At 42.4% G+C, this 18,734-nt stretch overlaps 1 protein-coding gene across 1 annotated transcript in view; it reads right to left on the bottom strand.

Moving 5' to 3' along the window:
* Positions 1-1,242: 1,242 nt before the first annotated feature.
* LOC115461760 (killer cell lectin-like receptor subfamily B member 1C) overlaps positions 1,243-18,734 on the bottom strand; it is a 43,657-nt gene continuing 26,165 nt past the window's right edge. Inside the window, exons 5-7 of the mRNA XM_030191805.1 lie at positions 12,756-12,904; positions 10,839-10,930; positions 1,243-1,438 (exon numbers count right to left, since the gene is read on the bottom strand). Of these exons, the coding sequence (XP_030047665.1) occupies positions 1,243-1,438; positions 10,839-10,930; positions 12,756-12,904 (437 nt within the window). The remainder of the gene's footprint in view (positions 1,439-10,838; positions 10,931-12,755; positions 12,905-18,734) is intronic.

Raw genomic sequence — 18,734 nt, 5'->3', positions numbered from 1 at the left:
AATCAGATTCATTTGGCACAAATTTCCTTTGGTAAAACCGTGTTGCCTCAAACCATATAACCCATTGGATTTCAGGAAGTTCAAGTTCAATTTATTTGTTATGCTGTCAATCTAAGCGGTTTACAAATCTGGTTAAAAGAACAATGAGGGGGACTATAAAACTAAGAAGACACAATAAGAACCAGAGCTATTTAGGGAGACTGACACAGGAGGAGATAAGGGAAGTTTACAATTCACGGTAAGGGAATGTTAGAAGGGGAGACCAGGAAAGGAAGGTAGTGTAATATAGTACTGGATCCTCAGGAGCTTAGTCGAGATCGGGAGGCGAGGCTGGTGGTTGGGAGGCGGGGATAGTGCTGGGCAGACTTGTACGGTCTGTGCCACAGCCGGTGGTGGGAAGCGGGACTGGAGGTTGGGAGGCGGGGATAGTGCTGGGCAGACTTATACGGTCTGTGCCAGAGCCGGTGGTGGGAGGCGGGGCTGGTGGTTGGGAGGCGGGGATAGTGCTGGGCAGACTTATACAGTCTGCGCCAGAGCCGGTGGTGGGAAGCGGGACTGGTGGTTGGGAGCCGGGGATAGTGCTGGGCAGACTTATACGGTCTGTGCCAGAGCCAGTGGTGGGAGGCGGGGCTGGTGGTTGGGAGGTGGGGATAGTGCTGGGCAGAATTATACTGTCTGTGCCAGAGCCAGTGGTGGGAGGCGGGGCTGGTGGTTGGGAGGCGGGGATAGTGCTGGGCAGACTTATACAGTCTGCGCCAGAGCCGGTGGTGGGAAGCGGGACTGGTGGTTGGGAGGCGGGGATAGTGCTGGGCAGACTTATACGGTCTGTGCCAGAGCCGGAGGCGGGAGGCGGGGCTGGTGGTTGGGAGGCAGGGATAGTGCTGGGCAGACTTATACGGTCTGTGCCCTGAAGAGCACAGGTACAAATCAAGGTAAGATATACACAAAAAGTAGCACATATGAGTTATCTTGTTGGGCAGACTGGATGGACTGTGCAGGTCTTTTTCTGCCGTCATCTACTATGTTACTATGTTATAGTACCGTTCTTGTTTTCCTGGAGATACTAACATAATCAGCCATACCGAAGCAGATACACTAAATTTGGGGGGTTTAGCCCTGTGAAGCAGACAGGAAAGCATGAGGAAAAGATTTTAATAAGACTGATTGAGGATTATGATGTGTATCTGGAGCATGGTGATGTCATACGATGCCCAGTTCTTGTCTCAGACTCTGTTGCTGTTTTCACACTCTTTCTTTAGTGAACTCAGTATATTTTATACCATCAACCGATATCACAGTAAGATTATAATCCTGCTCCAACTGCAGCACAACAGCAGATTTCTCACAGATCCAGCGAAGCTGTTCTTCACAGTCTGCAGGATACATTGCATTTAAAGCCACAGCTACACAGACTGAAGAAGAATCCGCCTTGGGATTTCTAGTGAGAAATTGATTAAAAATGTTTCAGTATTGGCATTTATACTGCCTGGTAACGCACTGAAAGAAAACAAGGACATCATTATCTCTTCCCTTCACATGGACCACATCTTGCTCATTTAATTTAACACATTTATATTCAATCATACAAGTGATAAAACACTTTCCAGATTAAAATAAGAACAGGCAGCACTGGTCAGATCTCTCACATACAAGTATTGTGGGTAACTCTATAATTTGCACCAGATTGTCACATATTCTATAAGGGAAAGTAGTGTCTACTATCAGAACTGGGTATATACAGTGGGGGAAATAAGTATTTGATCCCTTGCTGATTTTGTAAGTTTGCCCACTGACAAAGACATGAGCAGCCCATAATTGAAGGGTAGGTTATTGGTAACAGTGAGAGATAGCACATCACAAATTAAATCCGGAAAATCACATTGTGGAAAGTATATGAATTTATTTGCATTCTGCAGAGGGAAATAAGTATTTGATCCCCCACCAACCAGTAAGAGATCTGGCCCCTACAGACCAGGTAGATGCTCCAAATCAACTCGTTACCTGCATGACAGACAGCTGTCGGCAATGGTCACCTGTATGAAAGACACCTGTCCACAGACTCAGTGAATCAGTCAGACTCTAACCTCTACAAAATGGCCAAGAGCAAGGAGCTGTCTAAGGATGTCAGGGACAAGATCATACACCTGCACAAGGCTGGAATGGGCTACAAAACCATCAGTAAGACGCTGGGCGAGAAGGAGACAACTGTTGGTGCCATAGTAAGAAAATGGAAGAAGTACAAAATGACTGTCAATCGACAAAGATCTGGGGCTCCACGCAAAATCTCACCTCGTGGGGTATCCTTGATCATGAGGAAGGTTAGAAATCAGCCTACAACTACAAGGGGGGAACTTGTCAATGATCTCAAGGCAGCTGGGACCACTGTCACCACGAAAACCATTGGTAACACATTACGACATAACGGATTACAATCCTGCAGTGCCCGCAAGGTCCCCCTGCACCGGAAGGCACATGTGACGGCCCGTCTGAAGTTTGCCAGTGAACACCTGGATGATGCCGAGAGTGATTGGGAGAAGGTGCTGTGGTCAGATGAGACAAAAATTGAGCTCTTTGGCATGAACTCAACTCGCCGTGTTTGGAGGAAGAGAAATGCTGCCTATGACCCAAAGAACACCGTCCCCACTGTCAAGCATGGAGGTGGAAATGTTATGTTTTGGGGGTGTTTCTCTGCTAAGGGCACAGGACTACTTCACCGCATCAATGGGAGAATGGATGGGGCCATGTACCGTACAATTCTGAGTGACAACCTCCTTCCCTCCGCCAGGGCCTTAAAAATGGGTTGTGGCTGGGTCTTCCAGCACGACAATGACCCAAAACATACAGCCAAGGCAACAAAGGAGTGGCTCAGGAAGAAGCACATTAAGGTCATGGAGTGGCCTAGCCAGTCACCAGACCTTAATCCCATTGAAAACTTATGGAGGGAGCTGAAGCTGCGAGTTGCCAAGCGACAGCCCAGAACTCTTAATGATTTAGAGATGATCTGCAAAGAGGAGTGGACCAAAATTCCTCCTGACATGTGTGCAAACCTCATCATCAACTACAGAAGACGTCTGACCGCTGTGCTTGCCAACAAGGGTTTTGCCACCAAGTATTAGGTCTTGTTTGCCAGAGGGATTAAATACTTATTTCCCTCTGCAGAATGCAAATAAATTCATATACTTTCCACAATGTGATTTTCCGGATTTAATTTGTGATGTGCTATCTCTCACTGTTACCAATAACCTACCCTTCAATTATGGGCTGCTCATGTCTTTGTCAGTGGGCAAACTTACAAAATCAGCAAGGGATCAAATACTTATTTCCCCCACTGTACATGCATATGTGCTTAGGCATGAGCCATACGGCTGATATAAATATGTGCACCTATGTTCCAGAGTTATGCAAATAAATGATAGTAATCTATAAGTTATGCGTATAACTTTGTACCCTAACCATGGGAAAGTGAATAGTTCACATGGCTCCTTCCACAGCAGTAACAGATCCCCTTGCGATTGGTTAGTACATAAGTACATAAGTGTTGCCACACTGGGACAGACCAAAGGTCCATCAAGCCCAGCATCCTGTTTCCAACAGTAGCCAATCCAAGTCACAAATACCTGGCAAGATCCTGAAAAAGTTCAATACATTTTATGCTGCTTATCCCAGAAATAAGCAGTGGATTTTCCCCAAGTCCAATTTAATAATAGTCTGTGGACTTTTCCTTTAGGAAGCCATCCAAACCTTTCTAAACCCCGCTAAGCTGACTGCCTTTACCACATTCTCTGGTTATTTTAAAAGACTCTGGGACTTCAGCCCAGGAACTGCAATAGGGCCTGAAACTGCAAAAGACAAAGGACTCTTAGACATAACTACAAAGGCTTTAGAGACTTGGTCTTGAGCTGCATGTCGCTCCACAGGCGGAGGAAAGAAGGAGAGACTGTCTTGTGCATCTCCCAGGATCACTGAAAGACCAGAGGCATTCCCTGAAGAAACTATTTCCTTCCACCTACACATCAAGCAGAGCTTTACATTCTTTAAGGATTTCTGTCAGACCCTTCTGGCTGACAATTAGCTGTATGAAGTCACAATACTAGAAGTAACATTTTCTGTATATTAAAAATACTGTTTTATTTTTTAGAACTGCCATATTGCTTTGTATATATTTATCTAGGCTATCTTCTACTTTAGAGTTAAAGCCATAACACCAGTAAAGTTGTCGATTGTTGCAAATCTGCCTGCCTCTTTGGTTAATTTTTGGATGAACAGAGGAGTTACTCACTCATTTAAAGAAATTACTGTTTCTTGTTATATCATACATGTATTATCCGGAGACACAGGTCTCAAGAACCCTGATTACTAGCCAAGGGGGAGAGCATTTTTACAAAATTTCTACTTCCTAAACTTGAAGGTGTCCCTGAGCCCACCACCTGATCGGCATAATTCACTACATGGTACCAGAAGGAGGCCCAGGGGTTACATATACCTTGGTAAAAAAGCAGGACGGTGAGATATAGTAGAGATATTTAAATACCTCCGTGGCATAAATGCACTGGAACGGAGGCAATCCTCAACTGAAAGAACCTCTGAAAAGAGGGGACATAGGATAAAAGTGAAAGAGGATAGACTCTACTACTACTACTTATCACCAGTGGCGTACCAAGGGGGGGGGGGCGGTGGGGGTGGTCCGCCCCGGGTGCACGCCGCGCGCCGGTCAGCGTCATTGGTTTCCATGCTCCCTCTGCCCCGGAACAGGAACCTGTTCCGGGGCAGAGGGAGCATGGAAACCAACGACGCTGACCGGCACGCGGCACCCCCCCCCAGCAGCGTGCACCCGGGGGGGTTCTTTCGCTGGGGTGGGGGGGTGTCCCTTCGCCGGGGGGGGGGTGCTGCACCTGTGGGGGGGCGGGGCGCATCGGCGATCCGCCCCGGGTGTCAGCGCCCCTCGGAACGCCACTGCTTATCACTTCTATAGCGCTACAAGGCATACGCAGCGCTGTACACCATACACGAAAAGACAGTCCCTGCTCAAAGAGCTCACAATCTAAATAGGACAAACACACAGATAGAACAACTAGGAGGTAAGGGAAGACTCGAGTAATCTAAGGAAATATTTATTTACAGAATGAGAGACCTCCCGATGAGGTGGTAGAGATAAAGACTGTTTCTGAATTCAAGAAAGCATGGGACAAGGACATAGGATCTCTAAAGGAGAGGAAGGAATAGTAGATGGCATGGATGGGTAGGCCATACGGTTTTTATCTGATATCTAGATTGTAAGCTCTTTGAGCAGGGACTGTCTTTTTGTGTCTGGTATACAGCGCTGCGTATGCCTTGTAGCGCTATAGAAATGATAAATAGTAGTGGTAGTAGTATGTCATTTTCTATGTTTCATTTCCCAGGATCAGCCACCCTGATCTAGGAATACAACCCAGGGACCCTCCACATGGTAGTACGTAAAATCTGTCCTTGAACCACCAAGCCTCGGTGAACTGCTTGCTAACTGTCATTGCGCTAAAAGGGCTAGCACATTAATATTTAATAGTTATGGGAGGACATGGTTTGGGCCTACCCATAACACACATCTCCTACTTCGTTTTGATTCCCATCACTCCACCCAGACTTACATAGGGTGGAAACCCCCGGAGGGTGTGGATGACATGAGGAAAGATCTGGCAAAACTTGAAGAATGGTCCGATAATTTGGCAACTAAAATTTAATGCTAAGAAATGCAAGGTCATGCACTTGGGTTACAAGAATTCAGAGGAGCGGTATAATATTGGGGGTGTGAGTGCTTCTGTGTACGAAAGAGCGGGACTTGGAGGTGATTGTGTCTGATGACCTTAAACTGGCCAAACAGGTAGAAAAGGCGACGGTCAAAGCCAGAAGGATGCTTGGGTGCATAAGGAGAGGGATGACCAGCAGGAAAAAAGAGGTGATAGTGCCCCTGTTTAAGTCTCTGGTGAGGTCCCATTTAGAGTACTGCGTGTAATTCTGGAGACCGCACCTACGAAAAGATATAAACAGGATGGTATCGGTCCAGAGGGCAGCTACAAAACTGGTAAGCGGTCTCCATCATAAAACTTATGGGGACAGGCTTGTAAACCTGAAAATATATATACTGGAAGAGAGGCAGGAGTGAGGGGATATGACAGAGACATTTAAATACCTCAGTGGCATCAATTTACAGGAGGTGAACCTTTTTCAAATGAAAGAAAACCCTAAATGAGAGGGCATAGGAAGTTATTGAGAGGAAAAACGCTTAGAAGGAATCTATGAAAATACTCCTTCATGGAAAAGGTGGTGGATGCACGGAATGGCCTCCCGGTGGAGGTAACATAGACGAAGACTGTGCCAGAATTTAGGGAAGCGTGGGGCAGGCATGTGGGATCCCTTAGGAAAAAGAGGAGTTAGTGGTTACTGAGGAGGAGCAGATTGGATGGGCCATTATGTTTCTATCAAGAGACTTCACCACCTCAATCCACTATCCTAAGTACAGAATGAGACGGCCTTGGTGTTGCCTCCACTGAGTATATAATGAAGGGATCTCACTGGCCTTCACCCTTCTCAACTCCAAGTATAGAATCAAGGGTAAAGGAGTGTTTGAGGTCAGCTGGTATCATTTTGTATCTTGGTGACAGACAGGAATGAAGGAACTGTGCTCTCTTCAGCCACATCTTCTGATTGATGACTTTGGAATAGACTGAGAGTGGGTTACCTCCCAAGAGGTGGAAGAGTGCTTGGGATCAGTAGCACCAAGGCTCCTTAATTCTACAGTCAGGGGTGAGAGGATGTTGGGGTGCAGAGGCCCCTTGATTGCTCACTGTTCAAGCTGCTTTGTTTATACTGTACTGCACACACACTGTATTGCTTATACTGTACCGTGTATGCTATATTGCTTACTGTTCAAGCCACACTGCTTATACTGCACTGTGTATACTGTACTGCTTATACCATACTGTGTATACTATACTGCTTACTGTTTAAAGTGTACATGAACTACAACCAAGATGAATACAAAAAAACTACTCATGGTAATTTACTTCCTCCCCCTAATCCACCACGCATGGACCACTCCCAATTTAAACAACAACTTACCCACAATACATAAACCCTATATACAACCCATCAACAACACACCAAACCAAAAGAATAACAACCAACTAATAGGAAAAATAAATGCATACGGAAATAACCAACAGAAAGGGAAAAAAGGAAACAACAAAACCAAATACCAAGAAAACAGACAACTAATAAAAATTAACACATCCACGTCCCGGAACGAACCATGCCAACTAATCCAACTGGGATACGCAAATGCCAGGTCAGTAGTAACCAAAACAGACATTATAACAGACTGGATCTCTGCAGACAATCTCAACCTCCTATTCATCACTGAAACCTGGATCCATGACCTTAAGGATCCTATAATCCTAGATTTATGCCCACCAGGATACAAAATTACCCACTGGACAAGAAACGGGAAAAGAGGAGGTGGCATAGCTATAATATACAAATCCGAGTTTACCATCACAACCACAGCTGAATCTATCATACCTCAACTTGAAATTGCTTTGATAAGAATCAATCACCCAAATCTGCAAGACCACCTTAACGCAATCCTACTCTACAGGCCGCCAGGTAACTGGCAAGACTCTCAAACACACCTCATGGACTTCATCTCCATCTCGAACATATGTATCTCTACTTCAAACCTTATCATATTAGGTGACATTAATCTGCACTTGGAAGATCCTACCTCAACAAGCACCCAAGAATGCAAAGAGTTCCTACAATTATGGGATCTTCAAGTACCAAATGCACAACCAACACACACCAAAGGACACACACTAGACATTATCGCATATAAATTCGATCCAAACCTAAACCTTATACTAGCAGATACACTAGAACCTCGCACAGAAAGAACTCAATACCATGGTTCAACGATGAACTGAAAAAACTCAAAACACAAGTTAGGAAATTAGAACGTGCATGGAGGAAAAAGGAAGACGATCCCACACTTAATGCTTGGAAACAACTCCGTAGAAAATATAAATACACCATAAGACAAACCAAAAGACTATACTACAAAACTGAAATTGGACCAAATTAAAAGGACACACACAAACTCTTCCAACTCGTGAATAAACTACTAGACACCACAACAGTCACGAACAACAGCAAAGACACACCAGGAGCTGAAAACCTCGCAAAATACTTCAAAGAGAAAATAATACAACTGCGACTTAGAATACCGGCCAGCCCCATCGAATACGCTGCACTCCTAGACTGCCTAGACCCAGACCCTGGAGTACACCCAGCAGATAGGATCTGGACTGAATTCGAGGTAATATCGGAAGATCTCATTGCCCAAACGTTTAAAAGATTCGCCAAAGCTCATTGCAAACTAGATATATGCACAAATAACCTTATGAAATTGTTCCCCCAACACTTTACAACAGATCTAACGGAACACATGAATTTTATGCTACAAAATGGACTCTTCCCAAAGGAGAAAGGAAACATTCTACTCACCCCCATACCCAAAGATGCAAAGAAAAACGCGAGTGAACTAACCAACTATAGACCAGTAGCATCCATTCCCTTAATAACCAAACTAACAGAAGGGACGGTAACCAAACAACTCACAGACTATCTAAACAAGTTCTCAATACTACACAACTCCCAATCAGGATTTCGTTCTAATCAAAGTACAGAAACAGTACTAGTTACGCTCATGACTAAATTCAAACAAACGATTGCAACCGGCAAGAATATATTACTACTACAATTCGACATGTCAAGCGCCTTCGACATGGTTGACCATGGAATTCTACTACACATACTTGAATACTTCGGTATCGGAGGCAACGTTCTTAATTGGTTTAAAGGTTTCCTAACCACACGCTCATATCAAGTGACATCAAATTCGATTACATCAGCCGCATGGACACCTGAATGCGGAGTTCCACAGGGATCTCCATTCTCACCGACCATATTCAACCTAATGATACCCCTGGCAAAACTACTATCAAACCAAAACCTCAACCCATATCATCTACGCTGATGATGTAACTATCTACATCCCATTCAAACAAGACCTAAAAGAAATTTCCAATGATATCAACCAAAGCCTACATATCATGCACTCCTGGGCAGACGCCTTTCACTTAAAACTGAACGCAGAAAAAACCCAATGCCTAATACTCACCTCTCAACACAACACGAGCAAATTCACCACCATCAAAACACCAAAACTAAATCTACCAATCTCGGAAACCCTGAAAATTCTTGGAGTCACCATTGATCGGCACATAACACTTGAGAATCACGCGAAGAACACAACCAAAAAGATGTTCCACTCAATGTGGAAACTAAAAAGAGTAAGACCATTCTTCCCAAGAAACGTCTTCCGTAACCTGGTACAATCTTTAGTACTTAGTCATCGAGACTATTGCAACACACTCTACGCTGGCTGCAAGGAAGAAATACTCAAAAAACTCCAAACAGCCCAGAACACGGCAGCCAGACTCATATTTGGAAAATCAAAATACGAAAGTGCAAAACCCTTACAAGAGAAGCTACACTGGCTCCCACTCAAAGAACGTATCATGTTCAAAATATGTAATCTAGTACACAAAATCATCCATGGCGATGCCCCAGCTTACATGTCAGACTTGATAGACCTACCACCCAGGAATGCTAAAAAATCATCTCGCACATTCATTAATCTTCATTTCCCTAACTGCAAAGGTCTAAAATACAAATTAATGCACTCATCAACCTTTTCCTATATGAGTTCCCAATTCTGGAATGCATTGCCACGCACCCTAAAAGCGACCTATGAACTGACCAACTTCCGCAAACTACTAAAGACCCATCTCTTCAACAAGACATACAACTAAGACCAAATCATGTGAAACTCCTACATATTTCCAGAAATGTTAATAATGCCTTCTATTATATTACTATCAAGTATTCCATTACCATGCATTCCAACATTCTTCTGTAACAAAGTGCCTATTCTCTTCTCATTTCCATCATCCATGATGTTTTGTAAGCCACATTGCGCCTGCAAAGAGGTGGGAAAATGTGGGATACAAGTGCAATAAATAATAATAATATAAAAATGCTAAATAGTAGTAGTAGTAGTAAACATGAAGAGTGAAAGATACAGTGGAATTAGAAGGTACAGAGAAGGGCGATGAAAATGATAAAGGGGATGGGACGACTTCTCTATAAGGAAAGGCTGAAGCATCTACGGCTCTTCAGCTTGGAGAAAAGATGGCTGAGGGGAAACATGATAGAGGTCTATAAAATAATGAGTGGAGTGGAACGGGTTGACGTGAATCGTTTGTTTACTCTTTCCAAAAATAATAGGACTAGGGAGCATGCGATGAAGCTACAAAATAGTAAATTTAATACAAATCAGAGAAATATTTTCTTCACTAAACGTGTAATAAAACTCTGGAATTCATTGTCAGAGAATGTGGTAAAGGTGGTTAGCTTAGCGGGGTTTAAAAGGGGTCTGGACGGCTTGCTAAAGGAAAAGTCCATAAGCCATTATTAAATTGACTTGGGAAAATCCACTGCTTATTTCTGGGATAAGCAGCATAAAATGTATTGAGCTTTTCTGGGATCTTGCCAGGTATTTGTGACCTGGATTGGCCACTGTTGGAAACAGGATGCTGGGCTTGATGGACCTTTGGCCTGTTCCAATATGGTAATACTTATGTACTTATGACTTTGGGTCATAAATGCTGATCACTTTGATAGGTTAGTGGCAGCATTTTAACACACAAAATTTCACTGTATACACTCCTAGTGTATAAATTTACCTTGACTTTGTACCATTCGGCCAAATCCAGTCCATTTCTGTCATACTCAAAGCAACCCAGTAATAATCAGGGGAAGAGATATATATGGATTCCTGGAATTAAAAAGCAGATTGCAATGAATCATCCTTCCTTGCACCCCAGGGAAGACGACATCCCAGCCCTACTCGTTACAATCCTGATTTACTCAAATTCCAAACTCAAAAACATTTCAAGCACAAAAATATTTGCTGTTATCCTCAGATAAATAAATGTGACTCAGAGGTCCTGCATATTGCATAAACATGTAAAACCTTTATTCAGGTTGTTAGATGGTTCTTGCTATAAATTTATTATGACTCACTTAAATATTTTTAAGCCTCATTAGCCCTTATAGAATATGCAGAGCTACTTTCATGGTATTAGGAGTGACGGGAATGAGGCAGAAAAAGAAATTCAGCCTGCTCAGACCATGTCCATGCTAACGAAAGGGTGAATTTTATAACTGAGCGTTAATTTTTTTCTGGATGTGCTTCAGTTGATTTTCTAAATGAAGTATGCAGAAGCTTCCACTTTGAATACTACTGCAAGGAATTTATACGCTCATAGGATAAATATTCAGTGGTCCAGAGAATACTTAAACATATACAGATAATTTATTTGGCACGGCGCCTGAGGCGTGATGCTCAGAGGTGGACTGGTAACCTATGGAACTTTGGAGGGCTAAGTGCTTTGAAAATATGCCTCAATCGGTACTGGGAGAGTATAGTGGACTTTAATCAGGTGACTGCTACAAAGTATCAGATGAAAATGGACTACTGTCTCCTACATTTTCAACCAACCGAAGTTAAAAAGCATGTTGATCAATTTGCCACGTAGGTATTTGTAGCGGGCAAGTTAGAACTGGCGGCGGCTTGGAAGAGACCTCAGCTGCCGGATCTCTGGAAAAACTGAACTATATCCAGTTGATGTCTAAGCTCACTGCATTGCGCAAAGGACAAATAGCTCAGCATCTGAAAATATGGGACTCATATAATACTTGGTCATCTACCACAGTGAGCTTATAAGTATTTACGATACAGATCATTATAGGGGGGGGGGGGGAAGGAAGGGTAGATGCGGGTTACTACCTGGTTAGCAATTATTGTCAATAGCTAGAACATTGGAACTGTATGTAGGGTTATTAAGTTATCTCAGCTGGACAATGGATCTGTTTTGTTGATCATGGTTTTGTATGGTTTATAAAATGAAAAAATAAAAAAATAAAACTTAAAAAAAGAAAATATGCCTCAAAATCTCCCCACGGGAAATGTTAAAAAAGTACTTGAAAGAAATATTTGAAATAGCTGAAGAGATTATGCCTCCTTTTACTCAGATATATTATCTACCTTCTAAATCATGGCAGATTCAGAAAGTTGAAGAATTGGATGTCTCAGCACTTCGTGAAACTTCCGATATTAGTGATGTAACACCAGTGACTTTAATAGCAACGGTAACCTTATTACCTGACAAAGAATGGTTAATGAAACTAAATAAGCACATACCAATGGAGGATACAATTGGCCTTCAAATGCATTGAATTCTTGGTGCATATAGTGAAGACATGTTGAGAAAAGCTGATCAGAGTAGACCATTGGACTTCTAATCATGAGTTAAACTGTGATGTGATAACGAACCTTTTCTGGAGAGGGGAAGGCGGTAGAACGAGAAAAACGGGCTCTGTGCATGTTTCTAAAATGGCTAACGTACACATGCATGTGCCGTGTTATGTGTTTTGCTCACTGAAAAGCTTCCATTTCATCCTGTAGTTTAGAACAGGGTTTACACTGGCAGATCCTCTTCTAAAATACTAATGAAACTTGAGACCTCTTGACCTGGACAGCTCAATCCCTAATTTACAAGTCTTTTCCAAAATGCCGCTGCACATAAATGAACTTTTACCAGATCCTTTGGGTTCTTGAGTCGAGCCACATGAGAACCCCTGGAACTACAATCCGATGCACTGGAACTCCAGTTGCTGGCCTCCTTAGACACAAAGTAACACTTTCCTTTCCAGGGTCTCCAATCCTCTGGACAATACTCATTCCTCTCTGTGTATAAAACAGGACATGCATGTCAATTTTCAAAAGGTTTAACATGTTAACTTTGGAAGTAAAACTTTTACATTTAAGTTTAAAATGTCCGCCCTTCTGAATGGCTAAACTTTTCCAGATTTTTCAGATTTTTGATATAAATGGTCAGTGTAAATTTTCAACACTAAATTTGATAAATTCAGGGTCTGCACATTTATATAAAATCTGGTTTCTACACATGTAAGCAACAGCAAATTCAAAAGCACATTGTTGAAATCGATGCCATTGGTAGTTATATATGTAACGATCCAAGTGATGCATCTCTTTGTCTGCATGTTTAAGTTTCTAAACTGAAAATGCTGGGTGGTTTCAGGGGAAGGCACTTGTTGGAAGAAATCCTTAGTTTGGATTTATTCTCGGCGAGACTAAGCTAAGTACATTGCGTTTCACGACATTTATTATTGTAGAGTGGTTGAACAATCTTTATAGCACTTGGGTGAGTTACACACAAGAAACACCCTCCTAATAATCACTAAATGAGTAACCCGATGAAAGAAGTGCTATATCACAGATTAGCAGCTTGATTGTCTGCACTGAACAGTGGGTTATATCTGAGGGTACTCAAAACAAATTTTATGATGTCATTTTTTGTAAATGGTGACACTACGTGGGACACATAATAGGAGACATATATTTATTTTATTTATTTATTACATTTGTATCCCACATTTTCCCACCTATTTGCAGGCTCAATGTGACTTACATAGTACCGTAACGGTGTTCGCCAATTCCGGTATGAACAAATACAGTAATGTTGTGGTAGAATAGGGTTCATGTGTAATAGACACATTAGGGAATCGTAGAGAGGAAGAGAATCGTAGAGGGTAAAAGTTCCTATATGTCCATTACGAGCTTTGGTTTCGTTGTGTTGCAAGGTACTACTACTATTTATCATTTCTATAGTGCTACTAGGCATACGCAGCGCTGTACAGGCATTTAAGTTGGGTCGGTGGGGTATGCCTTTTTGAACAGGTTGTTTTTTTAATGATTTCCGGAAGTTTAGGTGATCATATGTTGTTTGGACAAGTTCCTGAAGGAAAAGCCCATATCTGATATTGAGACAGATATGGGGAAGCCACTGCTTGCCCTGGGATTGGTAGCATGGAAAGTTGTTACAATTTGGGTTTCTGCCAGTGGATTGGCCACTGCTGGAAACAGGATATTGGGCTAGATGGACCATTAGTCTGATCCAGTATGGCTATTCTTATGTTCAATTTGGCAATTTTTTTTCACTATGTTAAACCTACAGATTGAAACACTGTTACAGTACATTAATTTGAAAAAAATAACTTGCCATATTCTCAGTTTTTAAGATACAAGATTTCTACCAACATGCATGATTTTAAGTATCAGGCCAAGCAAGTAAGAGCAGAAGCACCAACTGTGTAAGAGCCATAATTTTCCTGAGCCTTCTGCACATAAAAGTTGTATGCTTAGCTAGAGGAGGAGGGACTGCAAGCAGGATGGGGCAGTTATACTGAGTATGCTTTTGTGGCTAAACAGTCCTGGTTTGTGCAGTGGATAGTACATGCTGGAAAAGACATAGGAACAAATAAACATGTGGATAAAGGTAAGCCAGGTTATGTTACGTATCTGGATTTTCAGAAGGCATTTCACAAAATACCTCATGAATAACTCCTGGGATAGGAGGCAGTGTCCTACTGTGGATTAAAAACTGGATAAAAGATAGAAAAGAGAGAGTGCAGATAAGAGATAGCTAAATTATCTCCATGGAGAAGGTTAATTAGCGAGGTTCTTAGGGGATAGCTTCATTTTAACAAATTTATAAAAGGCTTGGAAACTAGAGTAATGACCGAGGTGATCAAGGGTCCCTTTTACTAAAGCTTAGTAAGAACATAAGAACATAAGAGCATAAGCGTTGCCATACTGGGACAGACCAAATGTCCATCAAGCCCAGCATCCTGTTTCCAACAGTGGCCAATCCAGGTCACAAATACCTGGCAAGATCCCCAAAGAACAGCAACATTCCATGTAGAACCCCAAAGAGTAGCAATATTCCATTCAGAATCCCAAGTACATAAGTGTTGCCATACTGGGGCAAACAAAAGGTCCATCAAGCCTAGCATCCTGTTTCTAGCAGTGGCCAATCCAGGTCACAAATACCTGGCAAGATCCCCAAAGAACAGCAACATTCCATGTAGAACCCCAAAGAGTAGCAATATTCCATTCAGAATCTCAAGTACATAAGTGTTGCCATACTGGGGCAAACAAAAGGTCCATCAAGCCTAGCATCCTGTTTCTAGCAGTGGCCAATCCAGGTCACAAATACCTGGCAAGATCCCCAAAGAGTAGCAACATTCCATGTAGAACCCCAAAGAGTAGCAATATTCCATTCAGAATCCCAAGTACATAAGTGTTGCCACACTGGGACAGACCGAAGGTCCATCAAGCCCAGCATCCTGTTTCCAGCAGTGGCCAATCCAGGTCACAAATACCTGGCAAGATCCCCAAAGAACAGCAACATTCCATGTAGAACCCCAAAGAGTAGCAATATTCCATTCAGAATCTCAAGTACATAAGTGTTGCCATACTGGGGCAAACAAAAGGTCCATCAAGCCTAGCATCCTGTTTCTAGCAGTGGCCAATCCAGGTCACAAATACCTGGCAAGATCCCCAAAGAGTAGCAACATTCCATGTAGAACCCCAAAGAGTAGCAATATTCCATTCAGACTCCCAAGTTAATAAGTATTGCCATACTGGGACAGACCGAAGGTCCATCAAGCCCAGCATCCTGTTTCCAGCAGTGGCCAATCCAGGTCACAAATACCTGGCAAGATCCCCAAAGAACAGCAACATTCCATGTAGAACCCCAAAGAGTAGCAATATTCCATTCAGAATCTCAAGTACATAAGTGTTGCCATACTGGGGCAAACAAAAGGTCCATCAAGCCTAGCATCCTGTTTCTAGCAGTGGCCAATCCAGGTCACAAATACCTGGCAAGATCCCCAAAGAGTAGCAACATTCCATGTAGAACCCCAAAGAGTAGCAATATTCCATTCAGAATCCCAAGTACATAAGTGTTGCCACACTGGGACAGACCGAAGGTCCATCAAGCCCAGCATCCTGTTTCCAGCAGTGGCCAATCCAGGTCACAAATACCTGGCAAGATCCCCAAAGAACAGCAACATTCCATGTAGAACCCCAAAGAGTAGCAATATTCCATTCAGAATCTCAAGTACATAAGTGTTGCCATACTGGGGCAAACAAAAGGTCCATCAAGCCTAGCATCCTGTTTCTAGCAGTGGCCAATCCAGGTCACAAATACCTGGCAAGATCCCCAAAGAGTAGCAACATTCCATGTAGAACCCCAAAGAGTAGCAATATTCCATTCAGACTCCCAAGTTAATAAGTATTGCCATACTGGGACAGACCGAAGGTCCATCAAGCCCAGCATCCTGTTTCCAGCAGTGGCCAATCCAGGTCACAAATACCTGGCAAGATCCCCAAAGAGTAGCAACATTCCATGTAGAACCCCAAAGAGTAGCAATATTCCATTCAGAATCTCAAGTACATAAGTGTTGCCATACTGGGGCAAACAAAAGGTCCATCAAGCCTAGCATCCTGTTTCTAGCAGTGGCCAATCCAGGTCACAAATACCTGGCAAGATCCCCAAAGAGTAGCAACATTCCATGTAGAACCCCAAAGAGTAGCAATATTCCATTCAGAATCCCAAGTACATAAGTGTTGCCACACTGGGACAGACCGAAGGTCCATCAAGCCCAGCATCCTGTTTCCAGCAGTGGCCAATCCAGGTCACAAATACCTGGCAAGATCCCCAAAGAACAGCAACATTCCATGTAGAACCCCAAAGAGTAGCAATATTCCATTCAGAATCTCAAGTACATAAGTGTTGCCATACTGGGGCAAACAAAAGGTCCATCAAGTCTAGCATCCTGTTTCTAGCAGTGGCCAATCCAGGTCACAAATACCTGGCAAGATCCCCAAAGAGTAGCAACATTCCATGTAGAACCCCAAAGAGTAGCAATATTCCATTTAGAATTCCAAGTACATAAGTGTTGCCACACTGGGACAGACTGAAGGTCCATCAAGCCCAGCATCCTGTTTCCAGCAGTGGCCAATCCAGGTTACAAATACCCAAAAGAGTACAATACATTTTATGCTGCTTATCCTAGAAATAACCAGTGCAATTTCCCCAAGTCTATCTTAATAATGGCTTATGGACTTTTCTTTTAGGAAGCTATCCAAACCTTCTTTTTTTCACCCTGCTAAACTAATTGCTTTTACAACATTCTCTGGCAACGAATTCCAGAGTTGAATTACACGCTGAGTGAAGAAATATTTTCTACGATTTGTTTTTAATTTACTACTTTGTAGCTTCATTGCTTGCCCCTTAGTCCTAGTATTTTTGGAAAGAGTAAACAAATGATTCACGTCTACCCGTTCCACTTCACTCATCATTTCATAGACCTCCATCATATCTCCCCTCAGCTGTCTTTTTTCCAAGCTGAAAAGCCCTAGCTGCTTCAGCCTTTCCTCATACGGAAGTCATGGCCCCTATCTGTGGAGTGCCCCAGGGATCTCCATGGTCCCCCATCCTATTTAACATCATGTTGATTCCATTAGGCAATTTACTGGAGAAAAATGGTCTCCCAACATTCATTTATGCAGATGATGTTACCATCTATATTCCACTCACTAAAGAAATAAATGAAATTACTCATATCATCACATTAGGTATCTCTGTAATGAAATCTTGGGTATCCAATTTCAAATTAAAACAACACTGATAAAACTAAATTTGTATTAGTTACTAATCCTCATCACGCTATGAATCTTAAATCATTTACCACTGAGAACATCATATATCCCCTTGACTCAACTCTCACTCTAGATAACCAAATTTCCAAAGTGGTCTCAAGCGTCTTCAATTCATTATGGAAATTGAGGAGACTAAGACCATTCTTCGCAAAATCCATACCCTAGTTCAATCTCTAGTCCTAACAGAATTTGATTACTGCAATTCTATTTACGCAGGACTTAAAGAGGATCTCCTCAAAAAACTACAAACCTTTCAAAACACTGCTGCATACAACACTTCAACAAAGCAACTCCCCTCTGTATGATTTGCATTGGCTCCCAATAAAAGATAGAATATCATTCAAGCTATGTACCTTCATTCAAAAACTTTTGTATGCTTCGGCCCCAATATACATGAACAACCTCATTGAATTACTACTACTACTACTACTACTACTAACATTTCTAAAGCGCTACTAGCGTTACGCAGCGCTGTACAATTTAAACATAGAAGGACAGTCCCTGCTCAAAGAGCTTACAATCTAAAAGACAAGAGAACAATCTAAAGACAAGTGTACAATCTAGAGGACAAGTGAACAGTAATGCCCTCATGTAATGCCTCTAAATCATCTAGAGAATATCTTATCCTACATTTCCTGAATTGTAAAACCTACAAAACAATCCAAGCTGCTAACTTTTCATATCAAGGCACTAATATTTGGATCGTCTTACCTAAAGCCATCAAATGAACATGCAGAATCTCAAAGTGTAGAAACATTCCATGTAGAACCCCAAGTACATAAGTACATAAGTGTTGCCATACTGGGACAGACCAAATGTCCATCAAGCCCAGCATCCTGTTTCCAACAGTGGCCAATCCAGGTCACAAATACCTGGCAAGATCCCCAAAGAGTAGCAACATTCCATGTAGAACCCCAAAGAGTAGCAATATTCCATTCAGAATCCCAAGTACATAAGTGTTGCCACACTGGGACAGACCGAAGGTCCA

The sequence above is a fragment of the Microcaecilia unicolor genome, chromosome 2 (assembly GCF_901765095.1).
Source record: "Microcaecilia unicolor chromosome 2, aMicUni1.1, whole genome shotgun sequence".
Taxonomy (NCBI): Eukaryota; Metazoa; Chordata; class Amphibia; order Gymnophiona; family Siphonopidae; genus Microcaecilia; species Microcaecilia unicolor.
This window is presented reverse-complemented; position numbering and strand designations above follow the sequence as displayed.